This window comes from Schistocerca americana, chromosome 8, assembly GCF_021461395.2.
Source record: "Schistocerca americana isolate TAMUIC-IGC-003095 chromosome 8, iqSchAmer2.1, whole genome shotgun sequence".
Classification (NCBI taxonomy): Eukaryota; Metazoa; Arthropoda; class Insecta; order Orthoptera; family Acrididae; genus Schistocerca; species Schistocerca americana.
In genome coordinates, this window is record NC_060126.1 from 398,949,996 (window position 1) to 398,977,015 (window position 27,020).

The 27,020-nt window shown below is 45.7% G+C and overlaps 1 protein-coding gene across 2 annotated transcripts in view; it reads left to right on the forward strand.

The window, feature by feature from the left end:
- The window catches only part of LOC124544615 (1-acyl-sn-glycerol-3-phosphate acyltransferase gamma-like), an 81,837-nt gene that overhangs the window by 35,875 nt on the left and 18,942 nt on the right, over nt 1–27,020 (forward strand). For both annotated transcript variants that reach the window (XM_047123215.1, XM_047123214.1), the window contains exon 5: nt 15,094–15,284. In XM_047123215.1, the coding sequence (XP_046979171.1) occupies nt 15,094–15,284 (191 nt within the window). The remainder of the gene's footprint in view (nt 1–15,093; nt 15,285–27,020) is intronic.

A 27,020-nucleotide genomic window follows, 5' to 3' on the forward strand; every position in this document is an offset into this window, starting at 1 on the left:
TAAGCTCCAGAGCTGGACTCCGTTCCGAGCTGAGCTGGTAACCACTGTCTCAGTTTATTAGGTTGTCTGTGACCTTGATCTCGACGGCCTCCTTTATGACACTGTCCCAAAATCTTGGTGTCTGTGTCACAATATTGGTGTTGTTGTAGTCCATTGAGTGACCAAGCTCCAGACAGTGCTTCGCTATGGCAGATTTGGTTGCCTGTCCGAGTCTGGTGTGCCTGTGGTGTTATTTGCACCTGACGTCCACTGTCCTGGTTGTCTGGCCAATGTATGAATTTCCACACTGGCACGGGATGTTGTAAATGCCTGGTTTACGTAGCCCCAAGTCATCCTTCACATTCCATAGCATTGTCCCAATGTTGGAGGGTGGACAGAAGATACTCTTTATGTAATAGTTTGAAAGAATTCTTCTGATCTTTGCAGAAATAGGTCCAGCATATGGCAGGTATGCCACCTTCTTTGCCTCCTCTTCTGTACCCTGTGGTTGGCTGGTAGCACGAAGTGCCCTTTGGATATCTGTGGAGGAGTATCCAATTCTGCTGAACACCAGCTGTAGACGTTGTATCTCTGTGGCCAGACTTTCCGTAGCTAATGTAACTAATGTTTTCAAGACTCCATTCTTCTGTGCCGGGTGGTGGCAGCTACTGGCTTGAAGGTATAAGTCAGTGTGGGTGGGCTTAAGATACACACTGTGCCCCAGAGTGCCATCTGCCTTCCTCTTGACCAGGACATCCAAGAATGGGAGCTGCCCATCCTTCTCTCGCTCCATAGTAAATTTTATACTTGGGTGGCGTGAGTTTAGATGTTCCAAAAAGTCATCTAGCTTCTCCCTGCCATGGGGCCAAATGACAAACGTGTCATCGACATACCTGAGAAAGCACTTGGGTTGGTAAATGGCTGATGCAAGTGCTTCCTCTTCGTACCTTTTCATGAAAAGGTTGGCTACCACTGGTGATAAGGGGTTGCCCATCTCCTACTCCACCTGTCTCTGCCCGCCCCCGTGCTCGCGCTCTGCCCGCCCCCGTGCTCACGCTCTGCCCGCCCCCGTGCTCGCGCTCTGCCCGCCCCCGTGCTCGCGCTCTGCCCGCCCCCGTGCTCGCGCTCTGCCCGCCCCCGTGCTCGCGCTCTGCCCGCCCCCGTGCTCGCGCTCTGCCCGCCCCCGTGCTCGCGCTCTGCCCGCCCCCGTGCTCGCGCTCTGCCCGCCCCCGTGCTCGCGCTCTGCCCGCCCCCGTGCTCGCGCTCTGCCCGCCCCCGTGCTCGCGCTCTGCCCGCCCCCGTGCTCGCGCTCTGCCCGCCCCCGTGCTCGCGCTCTGCCCGCCCCCGTGCTCGCGCTCTGCCCGCCCCCGTGCTCGCGCTCTGCCCGCCCCCGTGCTCGCGCTCTGCCCGCCCCCGTGCTCGCGCTCTGCCCGCCCCCGTGCTCGCGCTCTGCCCGCCCCCGTGCTCGCGCTCTGCCCGCCCCCGTGCTCGCGCTCTGCCCGCCCCCGTGCTCGCGCTCTGCCCGCCCCCGTGCTCGCGCTCTGCCCGCCCCCGCGCTCGCGCTCTGCCCGCCCCCGCGCTCGCGCTCTGCCCGCCCCCGCGCTCGCGCTCTGCCCGCCCCCGCGCTCGCGCTCTGCCCGCCCCCGCGCTCGCGCTCTGCCCGCCCCCGCCCCCGCGCTCGCGCTCTGCCCGCCCCCGCCCCCGCGCTCGCGCTCTGCCCGCCCCCCCCCCCTGCCCTTCTCCTGTTCATCTCCTTCTTCCCTTTTCTCTCTCCATGTTATTAACCTCCCCCCTCTTCCCCCCCCCCCCTCTCCAAATACGACGTTGCTGTTTCTTATTACCACAGTATTTTTTCCAAATATTATGTAATAGAGAAGTAATAGATGAAGTCTGTTCAAAATATTCGGGAATTTCATTTACAAATTTGTTTTTCTTTTTACTTTTCACTTGTTGTGCTTGATCTTCTTCAAAATACGTTCCTCCACCCACAGTTGATTCAGCCATCTGCAAATTTTGTTTTATATCATCTATTGTTCAGGGTTTTCCTCTTTGGAAAATGAAAAAAGTCTGTAGGGGCCATATCTGGAGAGTATGGAGGGTGAGGGTGAACAGTGATCTTGTTTCTTGTGTAGTATCACGCACCAGCATGCATGAATGTACAGACCCGTAACTGTGATACAAGAGCCATGCATTATCGTGCCACATTTCAGGCCGTTTCCTTTTTACATTTTCTTGCAGACTTCTCACCACATCCTGATAATACCATCGATTAACAGTTTGTCGTGGCAGGAATGCGTGATGAACTAATCTTTCATAGTCAGCAAAAACTGTCAAAGTGGTTCTGATGTTTGACCTGGCCTGAAGAGCTTTTTTTGGTCTTGGAGCAACTTTCCCGATGCATTGGGAACATTGAACAGTGGTCTCCACATCATAACCATAGACTCATGTCTCATCAGCAGTTGTGATTCTCTTAAGGAAAGCATTGTTCTCATTTGTGCAGTTCAAAAGCTCTTCATGGATTGGGAATTGAAGGTCCTTCTGGTCTTGCGTTATGAGCTGCGGCACGAAGTTGGCGGCAACACAATGCATTCCAAGAGCACTGTGTCAAGATCTCATGACATGATCCAACAGATATGCTACATTCTTCTACAATCTCTCAGACCCCCCAGGGGATCCACAACTCTTTTGTGGATACGTGCGTAGCGAGCATGGGATCCCGAGCTAATGTGGCTTTCCTTCCTTTCCGGGCTGCATACCTTCCCTTTCCGCATCCTTCCCCATCCCCCATCTTCGCCCCCCCCCCCCCCTCCCTCCCTCACCTCTGGCTCTTTCCTTCCCTTTCACCCCTCTGGGAGTATGGTTTGTGCCTACGTCCGGAGACGGACGCTTGTAAATGTACCGCATTCTTCGCCTTCCTTGCTTGTATGTCTTCATCCTTCCTTTGTCCTTCTCTTTTCCTTACCTCTTCTCTTTACCCTTTTCTCCGCTGTGGCGTTTGAGACCTCTCTTCTTTCCTTTCCCTTTCTTTCTTCCTCCCTGTGCGTGTCTGAAGGCCGACCCACGCACTTCCATGCGTAGCCGGTGGCAGGGTAACGCGTAATTCCCCGCCCCGGGTAGACAGGTAGGACACGTACGTACCCCCTGGTAATGGCCAGGCCCAGGAAGGGATCCGTTTGTCGGGAGGTGTGACCTGAGGTGTGAACAATCACCTAAGGCGGGAGTGCCCTCAGAGAGGGCCCCCACAAGGGAGGAGCGCACCATCGGAGACGCCGGTAATCATGGGGGATTCTTCCGCAATGGTTTCCTCACCTTCCACTATGTCTGCTCACAAACGTAAGTTCACTGAGTCTCAGCCACAGTCAGTTCTTCCATCGTTGCCACAGTTCCTTGTTGTTTCTCGGTCTGACGAAGGTCACGACTTCTCCACGGTCAACCCTTTCATTATTCAGAAAGGTGTCGATGCAATTGCAGGTCCTGTAAAGTCTTGTTCCAGATTACAGAATGGCACCCTGTTGTTAGAAACAGTCAGTGCCCTCCAGGCACAAAAATTGCTGCGTACCTCACTACTACACACCTTCCCTGTCCGGGTGGAACCGCACCGTACTTTAAATTCCTCGCGCGGAGTCGTTTATACACGCTCCCTCGATGGATTGTCTGACGAAGAAATTCAGCACTACCTGTCTGACCAGGGCGTAACGGCTGTTCATAGGGTTATGAAAAGGGTTGACACGAACATCATTCCAACCCGCACTGTCTTCTTGACATTTGACAAAGTTAACTCCCATCGAAAGTCAAAGCAGGCTATGAGATAATTTCCGTTCGCCCTTACGTCCCAAACCCTACGCGTTGCTATCGGTGTCAGCGGTTCAATCACACCAGCCAGTCCTGTTCCAATCCGGCCAAATGTGTTACGTGTGGCAAGGATGACCATGAGGGTGCTTGTCCACCTCCATCCCCTCGCTGCATCAACTTATGCGTGACCACGCTGCTTCCTCTCGAGATTGTCCCGTTTTTAAGGACGAAAAGCTCATCCAGGAAATTAGAGTAAAGGAAAAGGTGTCGACCTTTGCTGCTCGAAAATTATTCGCCAGTCGACAGCCCACCGTGCCTCAGAAAGGAAAATACAGCACTGTCCTTGCTTCTCCTCGGCCAACAAAGGAGGCGGCCTCGCAGACTTGCGACCTCACCTTTAGTGCCACGGTCGTCAGATCGGCCAGCGCAAAGATCGCCCGTTCAACCTCACCACTTTCGCCTGCCCACTCTACGGCTCACCCTTCGTCGAGTTCTGCTAAATCTCGAGCCCAAAAGTCAGACACCAAGACTTCGAAAAAAGAGCATACTCGTGAAGAGTTTTTACGTACGGCAACTTCCCAACCATCGGTTCCTCCTTCCTCTAAACATCATACTTCCAAGAAGGCTACAAAGAAACCCAGTTCCTCTCCTTCTCCACCAAGGCGTGTCCCATCTACAGCACCACCTGGCGGAAATCGCCCTCGGCCGTCTTCTGTGTCGCCGAGGCACACTGCTGGCGGCCACTCAACCGGCCGATCGCTTGTGGCAGGAGCTGCTCCTGACCAACCTTTGGATCAGAATCTTCTGCCTTCGGCTGAATGCCATTCCATGCTGTCGGTCGCAAGCTCAGAGCAGTCCTTGAGCTGACAGCGACCTTGGTCACATTCCTCCATTTTCTGTTCACCCTATGTCCATTATCCACTGGAATATCCACGGTATTCGAGCCAATCGGGATGAATTGTCGATCCTCTTACGATCTTACTCACCGGTCATCTTCTGTCTTCAGGAAACAAAGCTGCGTCCCCATGACCGCTTTGTTCTCCCTCATTTTCAGTCCGTCCGATATGATCTCCTCTCTGTTGAAGGCACTCCAGCACATCTCATGATTCTTCTCCATGATACTCTGCATTATCACCCAATCCATTTAAACACTTCCTTCCAAGCTGTCGCCGTCCGTCTTTCCCTTTCCGGATACACGTTCTCTCTTTGTACTGTATACATTCCATCGTCCACACCAATGGCACGAGCTGATCTCCTTCATCTTCTTGGTCAGCTTCCACCCCCATATTTGCTGGTTGGGGACTTCAATGCCCACCACCCGCTTTGGGGATCTCCACATTCTTGTCCACGTGGCTCGCTATTGCTGGACGTCTTCCACCAAGCAGATCTAGTTTGCCTCAACACTGGGGTCCCTACATTTTTGTCTGGCTCCACGACAAATTATCTCATTTGGACATTGCGGTCGGTACTGTTCCGCTAGCTCGGCGCTTCGAATGGTTCGCCCTTGATGATACACACTCGAGTGACCATTTTCCATGTGTCCTTAGACTGCAGCCTCAACTGCCCTACATGCGCCCGCGACGCTGGAAGTTTGCCCAAGCCGATTGGACACTTTTTTCGTCTCTAGCGACTTTCGATGACCGTCACTTTCCCAGCGCCGATGATGAGGTCACACGTATTACCGACGTTATTCTTACAGCTGCGGAACATTCAATACCACGCACCTCCGAATTGCCCCGGCGCCCCCCAGTTCCTTGGTGGAATGAGGCATGCCGTAATGCAATACGTGAGCGGCGACATGCTCTCCGCGTTTTCCGCCACCATCCTACTTTGGCCAACTGTATCCGGTATAAGCAGTTCCGAGCGCGATGCCGTCGTGTCATCCGCAATAGCAAGAAGGCAAGCTGGAAATTCTCTATTAGCTCATTTAACACCTTCACTCCCTCCTCGGAAGTTTGGAGTCGGCTTCGACGGTTCTCAGGCGCGCCTAGTTTCTCCCCGGTCTCTGGGCTCACTGTCGCGCGTGATACGTTAGTGGACCCCGTCGCAATTTCTAACTCCTTGGGTAAACACTTTGCTGAGATTTCGAGCTCTTCAAATTACCCGCCAGTGTTTCTCCCGAAGAAACGTGCAGCGGTAGTGCGACCTCTTGCTTTCTCCTCTCAAAATCGCGAAAGCTACAATACTGTTTTCTCCTTGCGGGAACTCCAACATGCACTCTCTTCTTCTCGCTCCTCCGCCCCAGGACCGGATGGTATCCACGTCCAAATGTTGCTGCATTTATCAACCCATAGTCTGCGTTACCTCCTTCGCCTTTATAATCGAATTTGAACCGACAGTACCTTTCCCAGACGATGGCAGGAAGCTATCGTCGTTCCTGTTCCGAAACCTGGAAAGGACAAACATCTCCCCTCTAGCTATCGCCCCATTTCTCTCACGAGTAGTGTCTGTAAGGTTTTGGAGAGTATGGTGAATTACCGTTTAGTGTGGTGGCTGGAATCCCGCAGTCATTTAACACCTGCCCAATGCGGATTCCGAAAGCATCGTTCTGCAGTTGACCATCTTGTTGCTCTCTCCACTTATATCATGAACAATTTTCTCCGGAAACGCCAAACAGTAGCAATATTTTTTGATCTGGAGAGAGCATACGATATCTGTTGGAGGACAGGCATCCTCCGCACACTGTTCTCTTGGGGCTTTTGAGGTCGGCTGCCCCTTTTTCTTCGCGAATTTATGGCAGAGCGCACATTTAGAGTGCGGGTGAACACTACTTTCTCCCGTACTTTCTCCCAAGAAAACGGGGTACCCCAGGGCTCAGTGCTGAGTGTTGTACTGTTTGCCATTGCCATCAATCCAATTATGGATTGTCTCCTTCCTGATGTCTCGGGCTCCCTCTTTGTGAACGATTTTGCGATCTACTACAGCTCTCAACGCACCAGCCTTCTTGAACGACGTCTTCAAGGATGTCTCGATCGCCTCCACTCTTGGAGCATTGAAACCGGCTTCCGTTTTTCTCCCAGTAAGACCGTTTGTGTTAATTTTTGGCGGCGTAAGGAGTTTCTTCCGCCCTCCTTACATCTAGGTCCTGTCAACCTTCCGCTTTCAGACGTTGCTAAATTCTTAGGTCTTATGTTTGACAGAAAACTGTGCTGGTCCTCCCACGTTTCCTATCTTTCGGCTCGCTGTCTGCGATCCCTCAACACCGTCCATGCCCTGAATGGTACCTCCTGGGGAGTGGACCGAGTGGTCCTTCTCCGCCTCTATCGCGCCTTAGTGCGCTCGAAATTGGATTATGGAAGCATAGTCTACTCCTCTGCTCGGCCGTCTATTCTTCGGCGTCTCGACTCTATCCACCACCGTGGATTACGTTTAGTGTCTGGAGCTTTTTACACCAGCCCTGTGGAAAGCCTTTATGCTGAGACTGCTGAACCTCCGCTGTCCATTCGGCGAGCAGTCCTTCTGAGTCGTTATGCTAGCCATCTGTCTTCCATGCCTGCTAATCCAGCCCATGACATTTTTTTCGACGCCTCCTTTTGCTGTAGGGTATGCAGGCCGCCCCTCCTCCCTACTACCACTGGGAGTCCGCTCCCGTCAACTGCTCCATTCTCTTTCCTTCCGCTTTCCTAAAACCTTCTTGACAACTTGGGGTACAGCACCGCCTTGGCTCCGTCCCCGGATCTGCCTGCTCCGTGACCTTTGTCGATTTCCCAAGGATGGTACCCCTTCACTTGTTTATCATCGGGCATTTGCTGCTCTATGTGCACAAATGACGGACGCCACATTTATTTACACCGACGGCTCGAAAACATTGTTAGGTGTAGGGAGTGCCTATATTGTTGGCGACACCCCAAATCACTTTCGGCTTTCCGACCAGTGTTCGGTTTATACTGCGGAGCTTTACGCTGTTCTCCAGGCTGTCCACTACATCCGCCGCCATCAGCGGATACAGTACGTCATCTGCTCAGATTCTCTCGGCTCTCTCCTCAGTCTCCAAGCTCTTTATCCTGTGCACCCTCTGGTCCACCGGATTCAGGACTGTCTGCGCTTGCTCCACCTGGGGGGCGTCTCGGTGGCATTCCTCTGGCTCCTGGGACACGTTGGTATCTGTGGAAATGAGGCGGCCGATATTGCAGCCAAGGCTGCAGTCTCTCTTCCTCGGCCAGCTATTCAATCGATTCCCTTCACCGATCTACGGAGCATTCTATGTCGACGTGTTGTTCATTTATGGCACACGCATTGGTCGACACTTACCCATAATAAATTGCGGGACGTGAAAGCTCTTCCTTGTGCTTGGACCTCTTCCTCCCGAACGCGTCGTCGGGAGGTGGTAATTTTAACTAGACTCCGGATAGGGCACTGTCTTTTTAGCCATCGACATCTTTTAAGCGGCGATCCTCCCCCACTCTTTCCCCACTGCTCTCAGCTGTGGACGGTAAGACACCTTTTAATTGAGTGCCCCTATTTTAATCCTTTACGCTCCAGTCTACAGCTATCGCCTGATATATCGTCGATTTTAGCAGATGACACGCGCTCAGCCGACCGCGTTCTCAAGTTTATTAGTGCCAGTGAAATGACGTCAGTCATTTGAAGCTTTTTTTGGGGACAACCAACCCCTTTCTGTAGTGGATTTTTAAGCCTTCCTTCTGCTTTTAGTTTCTCCAATTTTATGACTTTCGTTCCCATTGCTGCTGGTTTTCAATTTCGGCTTTTTACTGTTTCCTAAGTCACAGACTGGGCGCTAATGACCATAGAAGTTTTGCGCCCTAAACAAACAAAAAAAAAAACGTCTCAAACAGTCAGTTTTCAATTGTCACACACAATTTTCTCGACATCCCTGACATGAGCATTGTCAGTAGATGTCAAAGGGTGTTCTGAATTAGGGTCCACTTTAACTTCCGTCCAGCCTTTTTTTAAACCATATGAACCATTTTTAACACTGAGTATGAGTTAAGCACTCATCACCGTAGGCTTCGTACATCATTTGGTATAGTTCTGTAAAGTGTTTCTTGAGTTTCACGCAAAATTTAATGCAGACATGTTGCTCCTCTAATTCAGCCATCTCGAAATTTGCAAAGTGTGTGGCACAATGTACTATTCATTACAGCACTGAATAATAACTAACAGACATACAATGCTGAAACTTCTGGCAGTTACACATCAAACACAGGAATGTACCAAATTTGGTTTAAATCGATCCAGAGGTTAGGAGGAGCTTTTTTACCCTTTGTATTACACGTCACATATATTTCACTTGTATTTAACATATTTCACGCATATATATTTTCATACTTCACCTGTGTCTAGCAAATTACTTTTCACGCAGCTCAGTGTTTATGACCTCATATCTCCTCAACTATCTGTCATACAACGGTATAATTTTGGAGGTACATTCAGTAAACTTTTTTCTTTCGCTACTTCATGGGATGTCAACGAGAAAAAGTCTGGCAATGGTTTGAAATTGTGTTTAAAGTTGTTTGCAAGTCATTAAGTGTTCCGATTCTCAAATACTGGTTGAATACAGTCTGGCTGTTTGCATCTCGTGAGCCATGCTTCTTTTTCCCACCCACCCATTTGAGAGGTAGGTGGTTTTTATCTCCACAGTGGTCCTTTCCAGACAGAAAGTGACATGTGTGCAAAGTTTGGTTGAAATCGGTCCAATGTTGTTGAAGATGTGGGATATACATGCATACATACACTTTTATAATGTAGGATTTGTCAAGGTAATACAATGAAAACGAATAGGTCAAAGTATACAACATACAGTATATATATACAGCGTTCATAGGACATGTAGTACGTGAGAGGGTAAAACAAATGATCGTCACATGATCTTGATTAAGGAACCATCGTGGCATTTGCCTCAGTGACCCAGGAAACCCATGAGATACCCGAATCAGGGTGGTTTGACAGAGCAACTATATACTCCCAAATGTGAGGTCAGTGTCTTAACAGGTGCACCGCCTCATTTGGAGAGTCCCTATTTTATAACATTCCTTGATCACACACTATTTGTTTCAGGTAACTAGTAATATAAAACATAGTTTCATTCTTCAATGCTGCACACAATGACACCCACGGGTGACTCCTGGACTTAGAGCCTGTTTCTGTCTCTCTTGCACCAACTCTAGACTCCATTCCCACCATATTCAACTACGCTTCTCAGTCCACCTGAAAAACTGAGTCAACAGACTTTGTCACACATTTTACAACTTGACACATCCCTTCCTTGTGAAAGCAGTGTACCCTGATCACATATTGATATGCGACAAGGCGGTGTTGTACTCGAAGTAATCTACTTTTTTTAATCATAAGATTTTATACCCTCATGTAAAATGCTGATTTGAGTTTTTTGTTTGTTTTTCGTGGGTAAAAGTACAGTAGAGTCCCGTTAATCCAAACTAATTGGGACCAGACCTTGTTCGCATTACCGATTTGTTCAGATTAGCCGAACTTACGGTGACGAGTTTCTAGAATTAAGTATACCAAGCAGATAAGTATGTACATCATGGGAACAAGTGTGGGAACAATGGCTCACTCTCACTCCCTGCCCTTGTTGTTGTACATTGTTGAGACCTTTGTAGTGTCTGAGGTCAGTGCACTGCCAGTTGGCTCACAAAGTGCTTGGTTATGTTAGGCTGTTTACCTGAACAAGTTAATAAATTGTGATGAGTCTTTTAGTACGAGTACGGGTTGGTTGGACAAGATTCAAAATAGCGTCATGGACTCAGTCAGCCAACAATTACTGGAGATGAGTTTTCTTCTGACCATGGTACAGTGAAGGAAAGTTGGGTGAGTTTGAAAAAATAATGAGGGAGGGAAAGTATTCTCCCCAACAAATTTATAACTCTAATGAGACCAGCCTTAATTTTAGGGCATTGCCAACTAAAAGCCTGACATCAAAACCAGAAGACCATGCTTCTAGTTTTAAAATGTGCAAAGATCGTGTGACTTTATTAGTGTGCAGCAATGCTGCTGATAATCACAAGCTGCCTTTAAGCTGATCGGCAAATCTGCTTAGGCCCAGATGTTTTAAAAACTGCAACATGGAGTCCATGCCCATATATTATTGCAACCAGAAAAAAGCATGGATGGATGGTAAGCTGTTCAGAGAATGGTTTCACGGCAAGTTTGTTCCCTCTGTTTGAAGGTTTTCTAAGGAAAATCATTCGTCTTCGCGTGCAATTCTTTTGATTGATAACACGCCATTATGGGATGCAGAAATTGTGGTGAAGTTTTTGCCGCCGAATGTTACACCAGTTCTACAGCAAATGAACCAGGGCATACTGCAAACATTAAAACTGATTGTTCAGTTTAACTGAATGTTCGGATTACTGGGGTTCAGATTAGCGGGACTCTGAACATTCGGATTAGCGGGACTCTGCTGTAATTCCAAACTGGCTCTTTTGCTACTCTGAAACACACCACAGATTGGTAGATGTACTTACTTTGTGCAGGAAAGATACCAAAGTTTTTAATTAGCTCCTTACAGGGAGTCTGAGTAATAGTTACAGTTATTATTGTTATGACTATTTTCTGCAGTTCAAAAACTGTGTCCATGTTTTGTGTCTTCAGTCCCCAGAAAGGAATCCCTTACGTAAGAATTTAGTGCATGTAGATGTAAAATGTGACCACAAGACACTGACTGTTAAAGTGATATTAAGACCCCTAAGCACATAACATACTGAAGACATTCTTTTTGCCAGTATCATTCTGTGCCTATTCCATGTTAACTAACAATAAGTGTCCATTCCTTAAAATTATAGGTATTTATTACACAGTCCACAGATTTATCATCTATGCTTAATGCAATAGAGTTGTTTACTCTATTTATGCTGAAGCTAAGCAATCATTGCATTATCATTGCCAATCTCTTAAGTTCAATCATGTGTCTTTACCCAGGAAGATTAGAAATAGGGAAGACTTGAGTCTCACTGAGCATTTAGTTCATATTGTAAAAGGACACTGACAAAAGTGCCACTGAACACCCGGAAATTTTCTATTCTATCCACACACTTAAAGCAAGTTCTTAGTGGTGTTGGTTCTCTTAGTTATCAGTTATATTGATTGCATTTCAAATTGCTTCTCTTTTTGGTCACATGATCTTATATAGCTTTTTTGTGGTGGGGTTCAACACATTATGTATGTTACTGAACACTGCGTGCGTACGCCCCCCCCCCCCCCCCCCCCCCACACACACACACACACACAATTCAGATTAAAAAAAAAAAAAAAAAAAAAAAAAACACTCTACCTGGTAAAATAATAAAAACAGAACAATTGGAATTGCATTTCTGATAGTCTGTGCTTCTGTGGGACTTAATAGTTACTGATTGTCTGTGCGTGTGAGAGACTTGGGTTTCTCACTATACAGAATATATGCTGCTTGAAGCTGCACTTCGTGGAAAAAAGTTGCAGAATATTGAGGGCATGTCCACTGGTCAGTGCATGGCTTGCTATTTTGGTATTCCAATAAATGATGGTTGCTTGTTGCAGCCAGTGCACATTGGTTGGAAAACACCAGCATTGCCTGAGGCAACTGTTGGGGAAACTAGTCATAGATTACACAGTTTGAAATAATGAATAGATAGGTTACAATACAACATATCACTTGGCATTTCAATAGTGCCCAAGAACCATCGGTGAAGACTGCAGTGTTGCATTTACAATAAAATTGCTGTAACCATTCAGGAAATATTTCCTGTTAGTTTTCATTATGCATCACAAAACAGTCACCAGCTGTCTTTACTGCAGATACAAACCTGAACTGTCTCTATATCCCATTCTTACTTTTTCTTTTCTTTCTTATATTTAAAAAAAGAAAAATATTTTAATTGCTGGCAGATGCCAACAAATTCAGTGCTCTTCCACACCAGAATGTCACAGTCCAGAGCTTCTATACCCACAGAAAAGCAGCCAATATTACTTTGGTGTGCCATCCCGGTAGATGTAATGTTTGCTAACCATGGAAGACATGTCATCCTTAAGTGCCCTGGAAATATGGATGAAAAAATAAGAAAATTCATACTTTACAGAATTCAGATTGACTTTCTCGCTTATTTTGTTGACTCCGCATCGACTATCTCTTGATGGCAAGATATAACACGAGATGTGCACCACGTACATTGATGGGATCCCAGATCATTGCAAGCACTGTACCATTCAGAATCACTACCTTTCTATGGAGCACAGAAATAATTGTCCTTCACATGTACCTCTGCTTACTGTGCAATACAGGGCACTGGAACAACTATCATTCAGTCTTCAAGGCATAGTAAAAAGTGGGTGGCTCTGTGATGTTGGTATTTGCTTGTTGCAACATGCAAGTGTATAAACTAGGCAAGATATGTATTCTGATTGCCAAAAGGCTTCCAATCAGGTAGGTGGTGGATGTATTCTTATATGGGATGTATTTACTTGTTTTGAAATAGGGCTTCTGATAAATTTGGCAATTTCTCTCATTAGCAAAAGAAACAAGAATCTACTGTCAGATCATGTGCATCTGTTACAATACCGTGACGATTAGGTGCTCCGCCGGTCGTTGTGGCTGAGCGGTTCCAAGCGCTTCAGTCTGGAACCGCGCGACCGCTACGGTTGCAGGTTCCAATCCTGCCTCGGGTATGGGTGTGTGTGATGTCCTTTGGTTAGTTAGATTTAAGTAGTTCTAAGTTCTAGGGGACTGATGACCTCTGATGTTAAGTCCCATAGTGCTCAGAGCCAAGCCATTAGCTGCTCCTTTAACATAACAATGCAACATCCCATTTTCCCAGACTGAGTCAAAACAATTGGAGAAACTCTCAACAGCTATAAGGAAGCTTGTGTGGAGCCTCAGATTATTTAGTGTCAGTCGTACTGAACACATCCAGGATACCACTCGGCAAAGTATGCAAGGTAGGACTCGACTCCACTCAGTCTTATCCAGCAAGATGTGCAAGCCTATAGTCGTGTCAGCGTAAGAAGATCCCTAACAGGTAGCAGTATTGTTGCATGTTTTCCGATGCACAGCGATAATGGTTGTAGGTGAAAACACTAGCTGTGACACCAGAGACATTACTATAAGAAATGTTTAAAGAATTGCGTTACATGAGTGGTTGGTGTAGGTGTGTGAAGCTGTTGTGGCCAACCCACTGCAACTGTAACGGATGTTGTTACATTGATTCGAGTATAGGACCCAAGTCCGACCAGTCTCCACAATTTGTGGGTGCCAGTTGAGGTCATGGATCAAATACCTTTCGAATGCTTTCAGCGTTTCATGGAGTTAGTACCACAGTGTGTTGACTCTGGTATTGGAGTGACGGGGAGTACTATATGGTATTAAGCATATATATCTCATAATTCTGTTGGTCTTGAGTATAATACAGTTTACATCTTTACTTGATTCTTCAGCTTTTCTAGGTGCGTATCGTATCTTAGAGTTCTCTGGGGAATAGCTACAGTGTTATAGCGGGCAAACACAATATTCTGTTAACAGCCTGAATTTTCTTCATCAGAAACACTGATGGACTTATTCCTGAAGACTGTGTGGTCATCCAAGGCTCATTCCATAAGCCATTGTATTGGATCAGGCACTCTTTCATTGCATGGTACATGGCTCTCTGCAATTTTTTCCAGTATCTCCAGTACCTCTTAGCCTTTGTAACCTCACCCTGTCGATAAACATGTCTGAGAAATATCACCATTCTCTACTATATATTCTTCATGTATCTTCTATAGGTAGATACTGCATCTTTTCCTGCATTGCCTTTGTCTACTGGAAAGATTACATTATCATCATCAATCCTCAGTTTTGCATGACCACTGCCTCTTGTTTTAAGATGTTCTGTTTCATTGCTTTGGCATATTTGAAAGCACATCATGTTTCCCCTCTAACATCCTAAACTGCTTCAGAAGGAAGTTTAGCAAAAACCTTTTCCACAGGGCTGATGAGATAACATCTAAGTTTGTGAGTAGTATAACATATCCTATCTTGAATTGATGCCATACTCACTCTCAGACTGATACACTAATGTGTTTGTTGTGATGCTTGATGTTTATGAAATTCGGCACACCACCTCGAATGGGAAGTGAGAGTACTGAGCACAGCTTGTCACATTTCTTCATGGTACTGTATATCTCAATTTTTTACAGGCAGCAATTGTGCTTTGTGAACTTTACATGGTTTATATCGTGCGTGGAAATTTCTTGAATGTACAGCTGGATTGTTTTAGCAGGTGTGCAGTTGTATTGCAATAGAAGATGTTCTGTTGTAGATTCTTATCCCGGCGGCATTGTGTTTGGCTCATTCAGAATTAAGATTTTGAGCATGTTTATTATTTGTTTTTTTAGCTATTGCTGACTGCTGAAGGAACACGTTTTACACCAGAAAAGCATGTAAATAGCCTCAAATTTGCAAGGGAAAAAGGCTTGCCTGAATTAAAGCATCATTTGACACCACGCACCAAGGGTTTTACAGCAAGTGTACCCTACTTAAAGGGAAAAGTTGGAGCAATATATGATGTACAATTTGCTTTCAAAAAGTAAGTGCTTCATAATTTATGGACACCCTCTATAATTAAAATGTACTGTAAATATTAAATGACCAGTGTATATTAACAAGAACAATATAGCCAACATGTCCTTCAGTGTAGTTTTTATGATTCAGAAATACACAATAAGTAATTAAGTTTAAGTTCATTACTCATTAAATTTTGTAGCATTTAGCTCCTCATACTTTGAGTACTTCAAGGGAAGAATCTGTTCTTTGGGTTTCTTAACATGATGGTTTTTAATAATGTATTGCAATATTTCTCTTGCTAAGTAAAAAGTAGTAGTATCAATTTGTTAGTGCCAATTGTTACACAGTCACCCATTTTCTTGGGAACTTTCATATTTTTAAGAAACTGATTTCATACATAAAATGTCACTGTCCTATTTTTTCTGTGATATCATCTCTCAATAGAATAATGGAGAAAGAATGTAAAGCTGTAGATGTGTATATTTGGGAAGAGGTGGAGGAGGTTACTGAAGTAGTAAACAATCAACTATTGTTGAAAATGTGCTATAGGCAAAAAATGTTGCCATACTAGGAAATGATGGCGTGTCTTCTGTACATCGGTGAGCTGCAAAAATAAGAAGTAATGTTGTTCTTGAGTAAAGACAATTGATCAAGTTCGTGCTGGCATGTCAGCAGCATTAGGTAGTTGCAGACTTCACCATCACTGTCATTATAGTAACAATGAAGTTTATTCAGTAAGTGCTCACATAAATTGTTTAATATCTATATCAGTTTTGGCTTGGTTAGTCGTTATCAATAGCCCATAAATATTTCGTGGCCAGTGGCTGTGTCAAAGCATGCGAGGGGTCAGAATTTCCATGAGACTTGTTCTAGAGTACTCCAGTAGAAGACTTGTAGAAATGTTGATTCGTAGCACACTTTGACAAAGCCATCAGCCAGGAAGTATTTATAGGCTATTAGTAATGACTAGTCGATGGAAACTGGTGTAATAATTAAGGAAAGTATGTGAACATTTGCTAAAGTAAACTTTGTAGTTAAAAGTAATGTGCTCGCTAATGCTATCTGCCAGTAAGACGGCAAATATGTGCATACCAGTCTTCTATTTTCACTGATACCTCTTTGACGTTGTTATGATAAAATGTGCCAATAACTATCTATCAGTGGAATTTTATATAGTTAACAGATATTATACATATCAGACATTACTAAAATATTGCAATGCGAATGTTTTCAACCACTTTCTGTGTAACAGTAATACTGCAAAGTTATCAGGATAGCAAAGTTTATTTGCACAGTAATATTCTGTTCATTATTTCGTGATGTGCTGAGAATCCTCCATCAGGAGAATGAAGGTAACAAGAATAATTTGCTTGAGAAGAGGAGTGGCGATCTGGAATCAGTATTGTCATACCAATCTCTACGCAGAATAGTGGTAACAAGAAAAGGATGAACATAATTTACAAATGTTAATCTAATAATGTATTGAATATTGAAGGTCTTTGATATTAATGCTAGCTAAAGTTCACTCAGGATATGAGTACTTCCCAATTTTTTTTCAATTATTCTTTAAGATTTTCTATTTTTATTTATTTAAGCAGCAATTTTTAATCAATTTCCATTATATATTATATTTTATGCACGACCCCCTTTTCCCTTATTCCGTCAGCAACTAGTCAATGGCGACGATTCAAAGGACAGTGCCAAGTGGAATACGAACAGACCATTCAATTGTTGAGATAAAAACTTTTTGAGGTAAAGGACCCATTTTATCGTTACAAGAAACTAATGAGGCCTTTGTTGCATGTGTTACGTTGTGGGTTGGCAGGAGAGCCAACACCGGGTTACTAGAGGAAGCCGAAAGGCACGCGTTTTAGCTCACGCAGGCTGGCGTGAGGTCTGCAACAGGACAAGGAAATTAGAATTTAGGAAAACGGACGTAGCTGGTGGAATACTTAACTTTAATCCATAACTGGTGAACGTTGCTCTTGACTGTACATTAGTCACAATATCAATAGTAACTGAACATGGAGCCTTGCTAGGTCGTAGTAAATGATGTAGCTGAAGTCTCTGCTAACTATCGTCTCGGCAAATGAGAGCATATTTTGTCAGTGAACCATCGCTAGCAAAGTCGGTTGTACAACTGGGGCGAGTGCTAGGAAGTCTCTCTAGACCTGTCGTGCGGCGGCACTCGGTCTGCAATCACTGATAGTGGCGACACACGGGTCCGACGTATACTAACGGACTGCGGCCGATTTAAAGGCTACCACCTAGCAAGTGTGGTGTCTGGCGGTTGAAAGCGGCGTATGGTTGTGGCATAAGGCTTCCGCCCGCCGTGGGGAGGACCCCATGTTGACGTATGCAACGAGGTGGGGAGCCTAACAACAGGCGAGGCTGTGCCACCCGCACCCTGCCATTCGGACCGCGGGGAGCTAGGAAACGCCTGAAAACCTGCTCCAGGGTGCACGCCAGCATGCGGTGTATGCGCCCGCAGAGAGACAGGAGGGGCCGAAGGGTCGACCTCCATCGGGCCGGGGCACCCGATGGGCGAAGACGACATATGGTCTGGAGCGGGCAAGAGTTCCATGTCGGAGGACAACTGGTCACGGGAAGCGATCGGCGGTGCGTGACCCAGGGAGGTGCCCGGCGGTTGCAGCGACGTGTCCATTGCGGGCGTCGCCGGTGGGAGAACAGGCGGCGGTGGCGGCGCGTCGCCATGGGGCAAAATGGAAGGCAGCGTCGGTAACACCTGGGGCCGAGGCGAGCCAGTAGCTGGGTCCCCAGGGCGCTGACCGGATGGCACCGTCACTGAAAGCAGACGGGGCGCAGCAAATCCTGTGCGACGACAGAGGCGCAGCTGATTGAGATGCCATCGCACCTCACCAGAGGCCCCCAAAACCAGATACATAGAGCGGCCGAGGCAGCGAAGAATGCGCCCTGCAATCCAACGCCGTGACCCTTGATAGTGGCGGTAGACCGCACTGCAGTTCCTTCTCTAAATCCTCGCACAAACGAAAAAATGACTGACATCGAAATAAGTGTCCAAGGAATAGAAAAGCAACTGGAATCACTCAATAGAGGAAAGTCCACTGGACCTGACGGGATACCAATTCGATTCTACACAGAGTACGCGAAAGAACTTGCCCCCCTTCTAACGGCTATGTACCGCAAGTCTCTAGAGGAACGGAGGGTTCCAAATGATTGGAAAAGGTAGTCCCAGTCTTCAAGAAGGGTCGTCGAGCAGATGCGCAAATCTATAGACCTATATCTCTGACGTCGATCTGTTGTAGAATTTTAGAACATGTTTTTTGCTCGAGTATCATGTCGTTTTTGGAAACCCAGAATCTACTATGTAGGAATCAACATGGATTCCGGAAACAGCGATCGTGTGAGACCCAACTCGCTTTATTTGTTCATGAGACCCAGAAAATATTAGATACAGGTTCCCAGGTAGATGCTATTTTTCTTGACTTCCGGAAGGCGTTTGATACAGTTCCGCACTGTCGCCTGATAAACAAAGTAAGAGCCTACGGAATATCAGACCAGCTGTGTGGCTGGATTGAAGAGTTTTTAGCAAACAGAACACAGCATGTTGTTATCTATGGAGAGATGTCTACAGACGTTAAAGTAACCTCTGGCGTGCCACAGGGGAGTGTTATGGGACCATTGCTTTTCACGATATATATAAATGACCTAGTAGATAGTGTCGGAAGTTCCATGCGGCTTTTTGCGGATGATGCTGTAGTATACAGAGAAGTTGCAGCATTAGAAAATTGTAGCGAAATGCAGGAAGATCAGCAGCGGATAGGCACTTGGTGCAGGGAGTGGCAACTGTCCCTTAACATAGACAAATGTAATGTATTGCGAATACATAGAAAGAAGGATCCTTTATTGTATGATTATATGATAGCGGAACAAACACTGGTAGCAGTTACTTCTGTAAAATATCTGGGAGTATGCGTGTGGAGCGATTTGAAGTGGAATGATCATATAAAATTAATTGTTGGTAAGGCGGGTACCAGGTTGAGGTTCATTGGGAGAGTGCTTGGAAAATGTGGTCCATCATCAAAGGAGGTGGCTTACAAAACACTCGTTCGACCTATACTTGAGTATTGCTCATCAGTGTGGGATCCGTACCAGATCGGTTTGACGGAGGAGATAGAGAAGATCCAAAGAAGAGCGGCGCATTTCGTCACAGGGTTATTTGGTAACCGTGATAGCGTTACGGAGATGTTTAATAAACTCAAGTGGCAGACTCTGCAAGAGAGGCGCTCTGCATCGCGGTGTAGATTGCTTGCCAGGTTTCGAGAGGGTGCGTTTCTGGATGAGGTATCGAATATATTGCTTCCCCCTACTTATACCTCCCGAGGAGATCACGAATGTAAAATTAGAGAGATTAGAGCGCGCACGGAGTCTTTCAGACAGTCGTTCTTCCCGCGAACCATACGCGGTTGGAACAGGAAAGGGAGGTAATGACAGTGGCACGTAAAGTGCCCTCCGCCACACACCGTTGGGTGGCTTGCGGAGTATAAATGTAGATGTAGATGTAGATGTAGATGTAGTGGACAACGTCGCCTGGGGCAAAAGCAGGTGTCTGCCGCTGCACAGGAACCTGATGCGGCGGACGGAGCAAAGACATCAAGGGTCAATGAGGGCGACCGTGAAGCAACTCAGCCGGCGAGCGACCATCTTGGGGCTGAGAGCGATACGAGGACAAAAAGAGCAATAACGCGTCCTCCCGAGAATGCGACGCTTTCAACTTCAACATCTGTGACTTGAAAGTCCTGACCAATCGTTCAGCGGCACCGTTTGACTGTGGCGACAACGGCGCGGACATCAGATGTTGAATACCATTGGCCTTGCAGAAGGACTGAAATTCTGCGGACATGAATTGTGGGCCATTGTCGGAAACAATAGTCTGTGGAAGACCTTCAATGCAAAAGATAGCAGATAATGCTTGGATGGTGGCAGATCACGTCGTGAGAGACATCCGGACAACAAAAGGAAAATTACTGAATGAATCTACCACAACCAACCATCGAGCATTCCAGAATGGACCAGCAAAATCGAGGTGTAAGCATTGCCGAGGGGAAGTGGCTTTTGGCCATGCAAAGAATTTCCGCGGTGGTGCTGATTGTTGTTCAGCACACACCGTGCAAGAAGAGCACAGATTCGTAATCGCGGCATTGATTCCGAACCAAGTACAGTGCTGACGAGAAAGTTGTTTCGTTCGCACTATACCCCAATGTCCTTGGTGGAGAAGCTGTAAGACAGAGGACTGTAACGAACATGGGACCACGACCCTGGACTGATCATTATCTGAACGGAACAGCAAAATACCACGTCGTACAAAAAGTCTCTCCTGGTGAGCAAAATATCGGCGAACCAACGGATCCCTGATCCGTGACTTTGACAAGGGCCATTGTGTAGCAACAAAACGCAGAACGGTAGCAAGGACAGGGTCGGCAGCTGTGGCTGTAGCTACACGACGAAAATCAATCGGAAACGATTCGACCACGTCATCGGTTTCCGAATCAATGAACATGCAAGCAAGTTCGGAGGAATCGAATGCTCTATCCTCAGCAACAGGCAAACAGGACAACGCATTGGCGTTTCCGTGCTTAGCAGTGGACCGATACAAGATATCGTTGCGGTAATGCGCAAGGAAAATAGACCAGCAAATGAATTTCTGTGCTGTACATGGAGGTACAGGCTTGGTCGGATGAAAAAGCGATGTCAAAGGTTTGTGGTCTGTGATAATGGTAAAGTGATGACCATACAAGAAATCATGAAACTTTGTAACACCAAATACGAGAGCCAATGCTTCTTTCTCGATCTGTGAATAATTTCTTTGCGCAGATGAGAGCAATTTGGACGCAAAGGCAATAGGGCGATCGTGCGATCCATCTTTTTGCGCAAGCACAGCACCGATCCCGAAATCCGATGCATCCACCATCAACAAAAGGGGCTTCTGGGAATCGAATGGCATAAGGCAAGTATTAGAAAGCAACGCCGATTTCAACTGGCGAAAGGCGCGTTCGCATTCCGTCGTCCAGACGAACGGAACACTTTTACGGCGTAAGCGATGAAGCGGACCTGAAATAGAAGAGGCCTGTGGAACATAGCGATGATAATAGTTAATTTTTCCCAACGCACTCTGTAGCTGCTTCAAATTCTGCGGCGAAGGCAAGTCTTGTATGGCACGGAGGTGCTCGGGACTGGGATGTATGCCTTGGGCATTGAGTACATGTCCCAGGTAGGGTAAGTCATGAGAAAAAAACACACATTTGTCCTTCCGCAAGCGAAGACCATTTTGTCGCAAGACCTGAAATAATGGTCTGAGATTGGCTAAATGTTCTTCTTCCATCTTTCTGGAGATCACAATATCATCCAGATAGTTTGCTGCAGTAGGGACCAACGCACAACCAGTTTGCAGATATTGCTGAAACAATGCAGGGGCGGATGCACACCCGAATGGCAGTCGTTTGAATCGATACAAACCAAGATGCGTGTTTACCACCAAAACGCGCTGGGATTCTTCGTCCACCGGTATTTGCAAGTACGCATCTGCTAGGTCCAACTTCGAAAAATATTTACCCGGGCACAGTTTGTCAAAAAGATCTTCCGGGCGGGGTAAAGTAAAAGTTGCAGTCACTAGTTGTGGATTCACTGTTGCCTTGAAGTCCACACAAAGTCTCAATTTTCCCGAAGGTTTTGGCAAAATTACTAAGGGTGATGCCCAGAGAGAAGCCTGCACACGTTCAATTGCACCTTGTGATTCCAAATCATGTAATGTTTTTGCGACCTCATCACGCAATGCGTGGGGAACATTGCGCGCTCTGAAAAATTTCGGTTGCGCATTTACTTTCAGTTCCAAATGTGCTTTATAGCTATTAGCACAACTGAGGCCCGGTGCAAAAATGTCTGCAAATTTGTCACACAGACAAGAAACACTGTCGGAAGGCACAGTCTGGTTCACTGATAGGACCTGATTTACTATAGACAAGTTAAACAACTGAAATAAATCGAAACCAAACAAGTTCACTGCAGAAGAAGAACGAAGGACGTAAAATGACACAAGTTTTGTTTGTCCCTTGTATGTTGCAAGAAGGCTGCACTGTCCTAACACAGGGATCTTGTGACCTGAATAGGTAGTTAACTTAACAGTTGCAGCACGCAACGGAGGTGTGCCCAGCAATTTGTAAGTGTCTTGATTGATCAGTGAAACTGCAGCCCCGGTATTGAGCTGGAATGGTATCACTTTGCAGTTAATTTCCAGGTCCACAAAAAGTTTATTGCCCTGCTGACGACAAGAGCGACTGTCTCGTGCAGCGTGAACTGACACTGGTACAAAATCACTTGCGACTTGACGGGAGTTCCAGCGATGTCGACGCACACTATTTGTGGGACAAACACAGTCACTGTTAGAGAGAGTGGCACTGGGCGGAGTGGCATGAACTATATGAATTTCCATGGGCAAAGTGTCGCGAGCCGGAGTATCCTTGGTTCGATTCCGATTCCGGCGCTAAGCAAAGGGCCTGGAATGGTTTTGAGCTTCCGATCTGAGCTTTTTCTGGCAAACACTTTGAACATGTCCTTTTTTATTACAGTAAAAGCAAATAGCTTGGCGTGACGAGCAATTCTCATGCGAATGTCTAGTAGCACACCGCGGGCATGATTTTAGCACTGCATTTGCTCGCCGGCGCGGTACACGTGGCTGAGAGCCTGGCGGCAACGGTGCGGCCGGGCGCGAGGACTGTTTACTGTTCAGTGCAGCTCGCCCGGCGGGCCGGTCAACCTGACACACGGGTGGCGAAGTTTCAAATGATTCTTGAGCAAAGTCAAGTGTGTCCTGCCGATCCAATATGTCCATCACTTGTTGAAGGGAGGGATTGACTAGTTTCAAAATCTGTTCCCTTATACGAACATCAGAAATGTTCTGTGCAATTGCATCACCGTACCATAGTATCTGAATAAGAGAGTCCACATTGACACTCAAAAGCACAATCCCTAGTAAGGCCTTGCAAGGTTGCAACCCACTCCCTATTAGTCTGACCTTCCGTACGTTTTGTACGAAAGAAGGTATACCGTTTGGCAACTACATTGACTGATTCTTTGAAATATGCATCTAATGCAGACAAAATTTCGTCGTAGGACAGAGTTGCTACGTCGCGTTGGGGAAATAATTTGACTATCACACGATATGTGTGAACCCCTACGGAGGACAACAAAAAAGGCTGCCGCTCGTTACCTTGAATTCTGTAGGCGGCGAGATGAAATCCAAATTGGCGTGACCACTCCGTCCATCCTTCCAGTGCAGCATCAAAAGGAGGAAAAGTTGGTGCAACTGCGTGTTGTGGCTGCGTTAGCGGTTGAGCGGCGGCAGCTGCATCGTTTTGCATTGCACGTTGACCCTGGATGAGCTGTCCAAGGGCATCCAGTAAGGCCCGAGTCTGCTGATTCGGTAAGCAATAAAATTCGGACAGTACATATGGAGATGGTGGTGAAGCCATTACACAAGTAAATCAGGGCAGTGTAGTTACGAACGAGGTATTGTCTTGTCACCAATGTTGTGGGTTGGCAGGAGAGCCAACACCGGGTTACTAGAGGAAGCCGAAAGGCACGCGTTTTAGCTCACACAGGCTGGCGTGAGGTCTGGAACAGGACAAGGAAATTAGAATTTAGAAAAACAGACGTAGCTGGTGGAATACTTAACTTTAATCCATAACTGGTGAACATCGCTCTTGACTGTACATTATTCACTATATCAATAGTAACTGAACATGGAGCCTTGCTAGGTCGTAGCAAATGACGTAGCTGAAGGCTATGCTAACTATCGTCTCGGCAAATGAGAGCGTATTTTGTCAGTGAACCATCGCTAGCAAAGTCGGTTGTACAACTGGGGCGAGTGCTAGGAAGTCTCTAGACCTGCCGTGTGGCGACGATCGGTCTGCAATCACTGATAGTGGCGACACACGGGTCCGACGTATATTAACGGACCGCGGCCGATTTAAAGGCTACCACCTAGCAAGTGTGGTGTCTGGCGGCAACACCACATGTTACATGTCCGTAAGACTGGAACTATTAACAACCTGAAGGACCAAATTAAAATTAAATACTGCCTACAAACGAGGCACACCAGGAATGCTGATTTCAGCGGTAAAGGTAGGATGCTGCTTCACTGTATGTAAGACTGCACATGGCACCGTCTTTCTCACAGTAAATAATCTCTTTTTCTTCCAATTAATATCCTTTACGGAAAGAGCATTTCTATACTAAGCTTTGTTTGAAGGCAACATTTAAGTGCAAAATAACTCATTCAAATTCTGTAAGACTATATCAGAGAATAATCAGGTTCATTAATGGTGAATACACATATAAATCAGCTTTAATTGAAAAGTACAGAACCAAACAAAATTTCGTGTTTAAAATTTATTCTTTCTTTTCATAATTTTGTCAAACATTGTTCACAATGAAGTCAAAGGAAATGGCCATTGTTGAAAACTCATTACAAAATGCAATATGCCAAGATGGCGGAAATCTGAGCTTGGCAACAGTCAAAAGTAACACGCCAACTCGTGATCTGGCTGATGGCTACCAAAACAACCAGGCTGGTGTCCCACTATTAAAAATTGGTGACAGTGGTGATATAACTAATCATGATGACGCTTTTATGATGCCCAATGACACACTTTCTCAGTTCTCACTGGGATACATTTTTCCAAATAGTGAAACTGAAGCAAGCGACAGTGAAACTTCCTCTGACTATGTCACAAACACAAGAGCAGAAAACAGTTTGAAAAAGCAATGTAAATACTAGTGATACCCACAATTTGACACAAGTCATGCAACTAATAATACAACAGTTTACACAGCAGTTCACACGACCTCAGGAAAATACAGGACAACAGTTTGCACAGCAAAATCAGGCACTTAAGGATTTTAAGAATAGCATTAGTCAACAGTTCAGTGAGGTAAGCAAAACTATACACACTGATATATCTGAATTATCCAGTAAGTTCAAGGAGCCTGGTTAATTACTAAAACAAGAAATAATTGCAGATATGTCCTGCATAATATATACATTAATGTAAAAGGTAACATCTGTAGATTGTAAACAGGAACAACTTGCAGGTGAGTTGCAAAACCTTTGTGAAGCATATTCTCATATTCAATTCAGGAGACGCAATCCCAAGTGGATGCGTTGGTAAAAAAGTCACAAACACAGTCAGCGAGCTGCAAGACATGCGCAAAAACCTACCTACAGGAATAAAAGTTGAGTCTAGGAGAAGGACAGTTAAGTTTAGAGTCAGAATTAGTCAAAAACCGATCGATAAGTTATGTGCAGTTGTAAAGGAAATAACTGAAAAAGCTGAAGAGGGGATGCTGGATAAGGGCAGCTCCCTTGCTGAGAAGGTAGTGTCAGAATGCAGAATTTATGTACATACTGTAGAAGAAGCTCTAAAAGAAAAAGAATGTCAACTTCTAGCTAAAATAGACTCTGGTTTAAAGGAAGCTGAGGAAAGGTTACGGGCAGTGTTGCCAAAACTACTGACATTCCAAAACAACTTATGACCATAAACAAATCTATGTTTTTAGAGAAGTTAGATACCCTCACTGGCTACCCACAATATGGGGTTAGCCCGTTGAAGGAAAATAGTGAAGGTTGCACAATGCAACAACACTTGCCAGCAGTTGCACCTGTCTAGCAAGCGCAGTTGCCATGTGCTATCCCATAAGCGAACATAAACATGCCTGTCACTGACAGCACAGCGTGTTTTTCAGTATTACTTGTAGATGATTGATTACTTAGGCATAGACAGTTTCCAATAGTTACTTCTGAAGGGAAAAGAACACACCCTGTGGTCTTTATCAGATCATTTCGAAATGTTTTACCTTGTACCTGGATTGCAGCCCAGAAGATTAGGTTTGTTGTTGGATACACACTGGGTGATATTCTGCAATGGGCTACGGACATGGCGGGATGTTGCCACTATTATGAACAGTTTGAGAGAGCATTTGTGGATAAGTATTCCTGGCAATGGGTTCTACACAACGCTGATGACTACTTTGAAGGATAGTAACAGGTGCAAACATGTAACTCTTTTTGTATCGTTGTGAATAAATAGTTGTCACTATTAAAGTTCCAACCCTTATATATTGCGGGACATGTCAGTAATTATATCTTGTTTTAGTGCTTTAGCGGGCTCTGTGAACTTAATGGATAATTCAGTGAGTATAGTTCACCTCACCTCACCTCACTGAACTGTTGACTAATGCTATTCTTAAAATCCTTAAGTGCCTGATTTTGCAGTGCAGGGCTTGTGAACTGCTGTGTAAACTGTTGTATTATTAGTTGCATGACTTGTGTCAAATTGTGGGTATCACTAGTATTTACATTGCTTTTTCAAACTGTTTTCTGCTCTTGTGTTTGTGACATAGTCAGCGGAAGTTTCACTGTTGCTTGCTTCAGTTTCACTATTTGGAAAAATGTATCCCAGTGAGAACTGAGAAAGTGTGTCTTTGGGCATCATAAAAGTATCATCATGATTAGTTATATCACCACTGTCACCAATTTTTAATAGTGGGACACCAGCCTGGTTGTTTTGGTAGCCATCGGCCAGATCACAAGTTGGCGCGTTACTTTTGACTGTTGCCAAGCTCAGATTTCCGCCATATTGGCATATTGCATTTTGCAATGAGTTTTCAACAATGGCCATTTCCTTTGACTCCATTGTGAACAATGTTTGACAAAATTGTG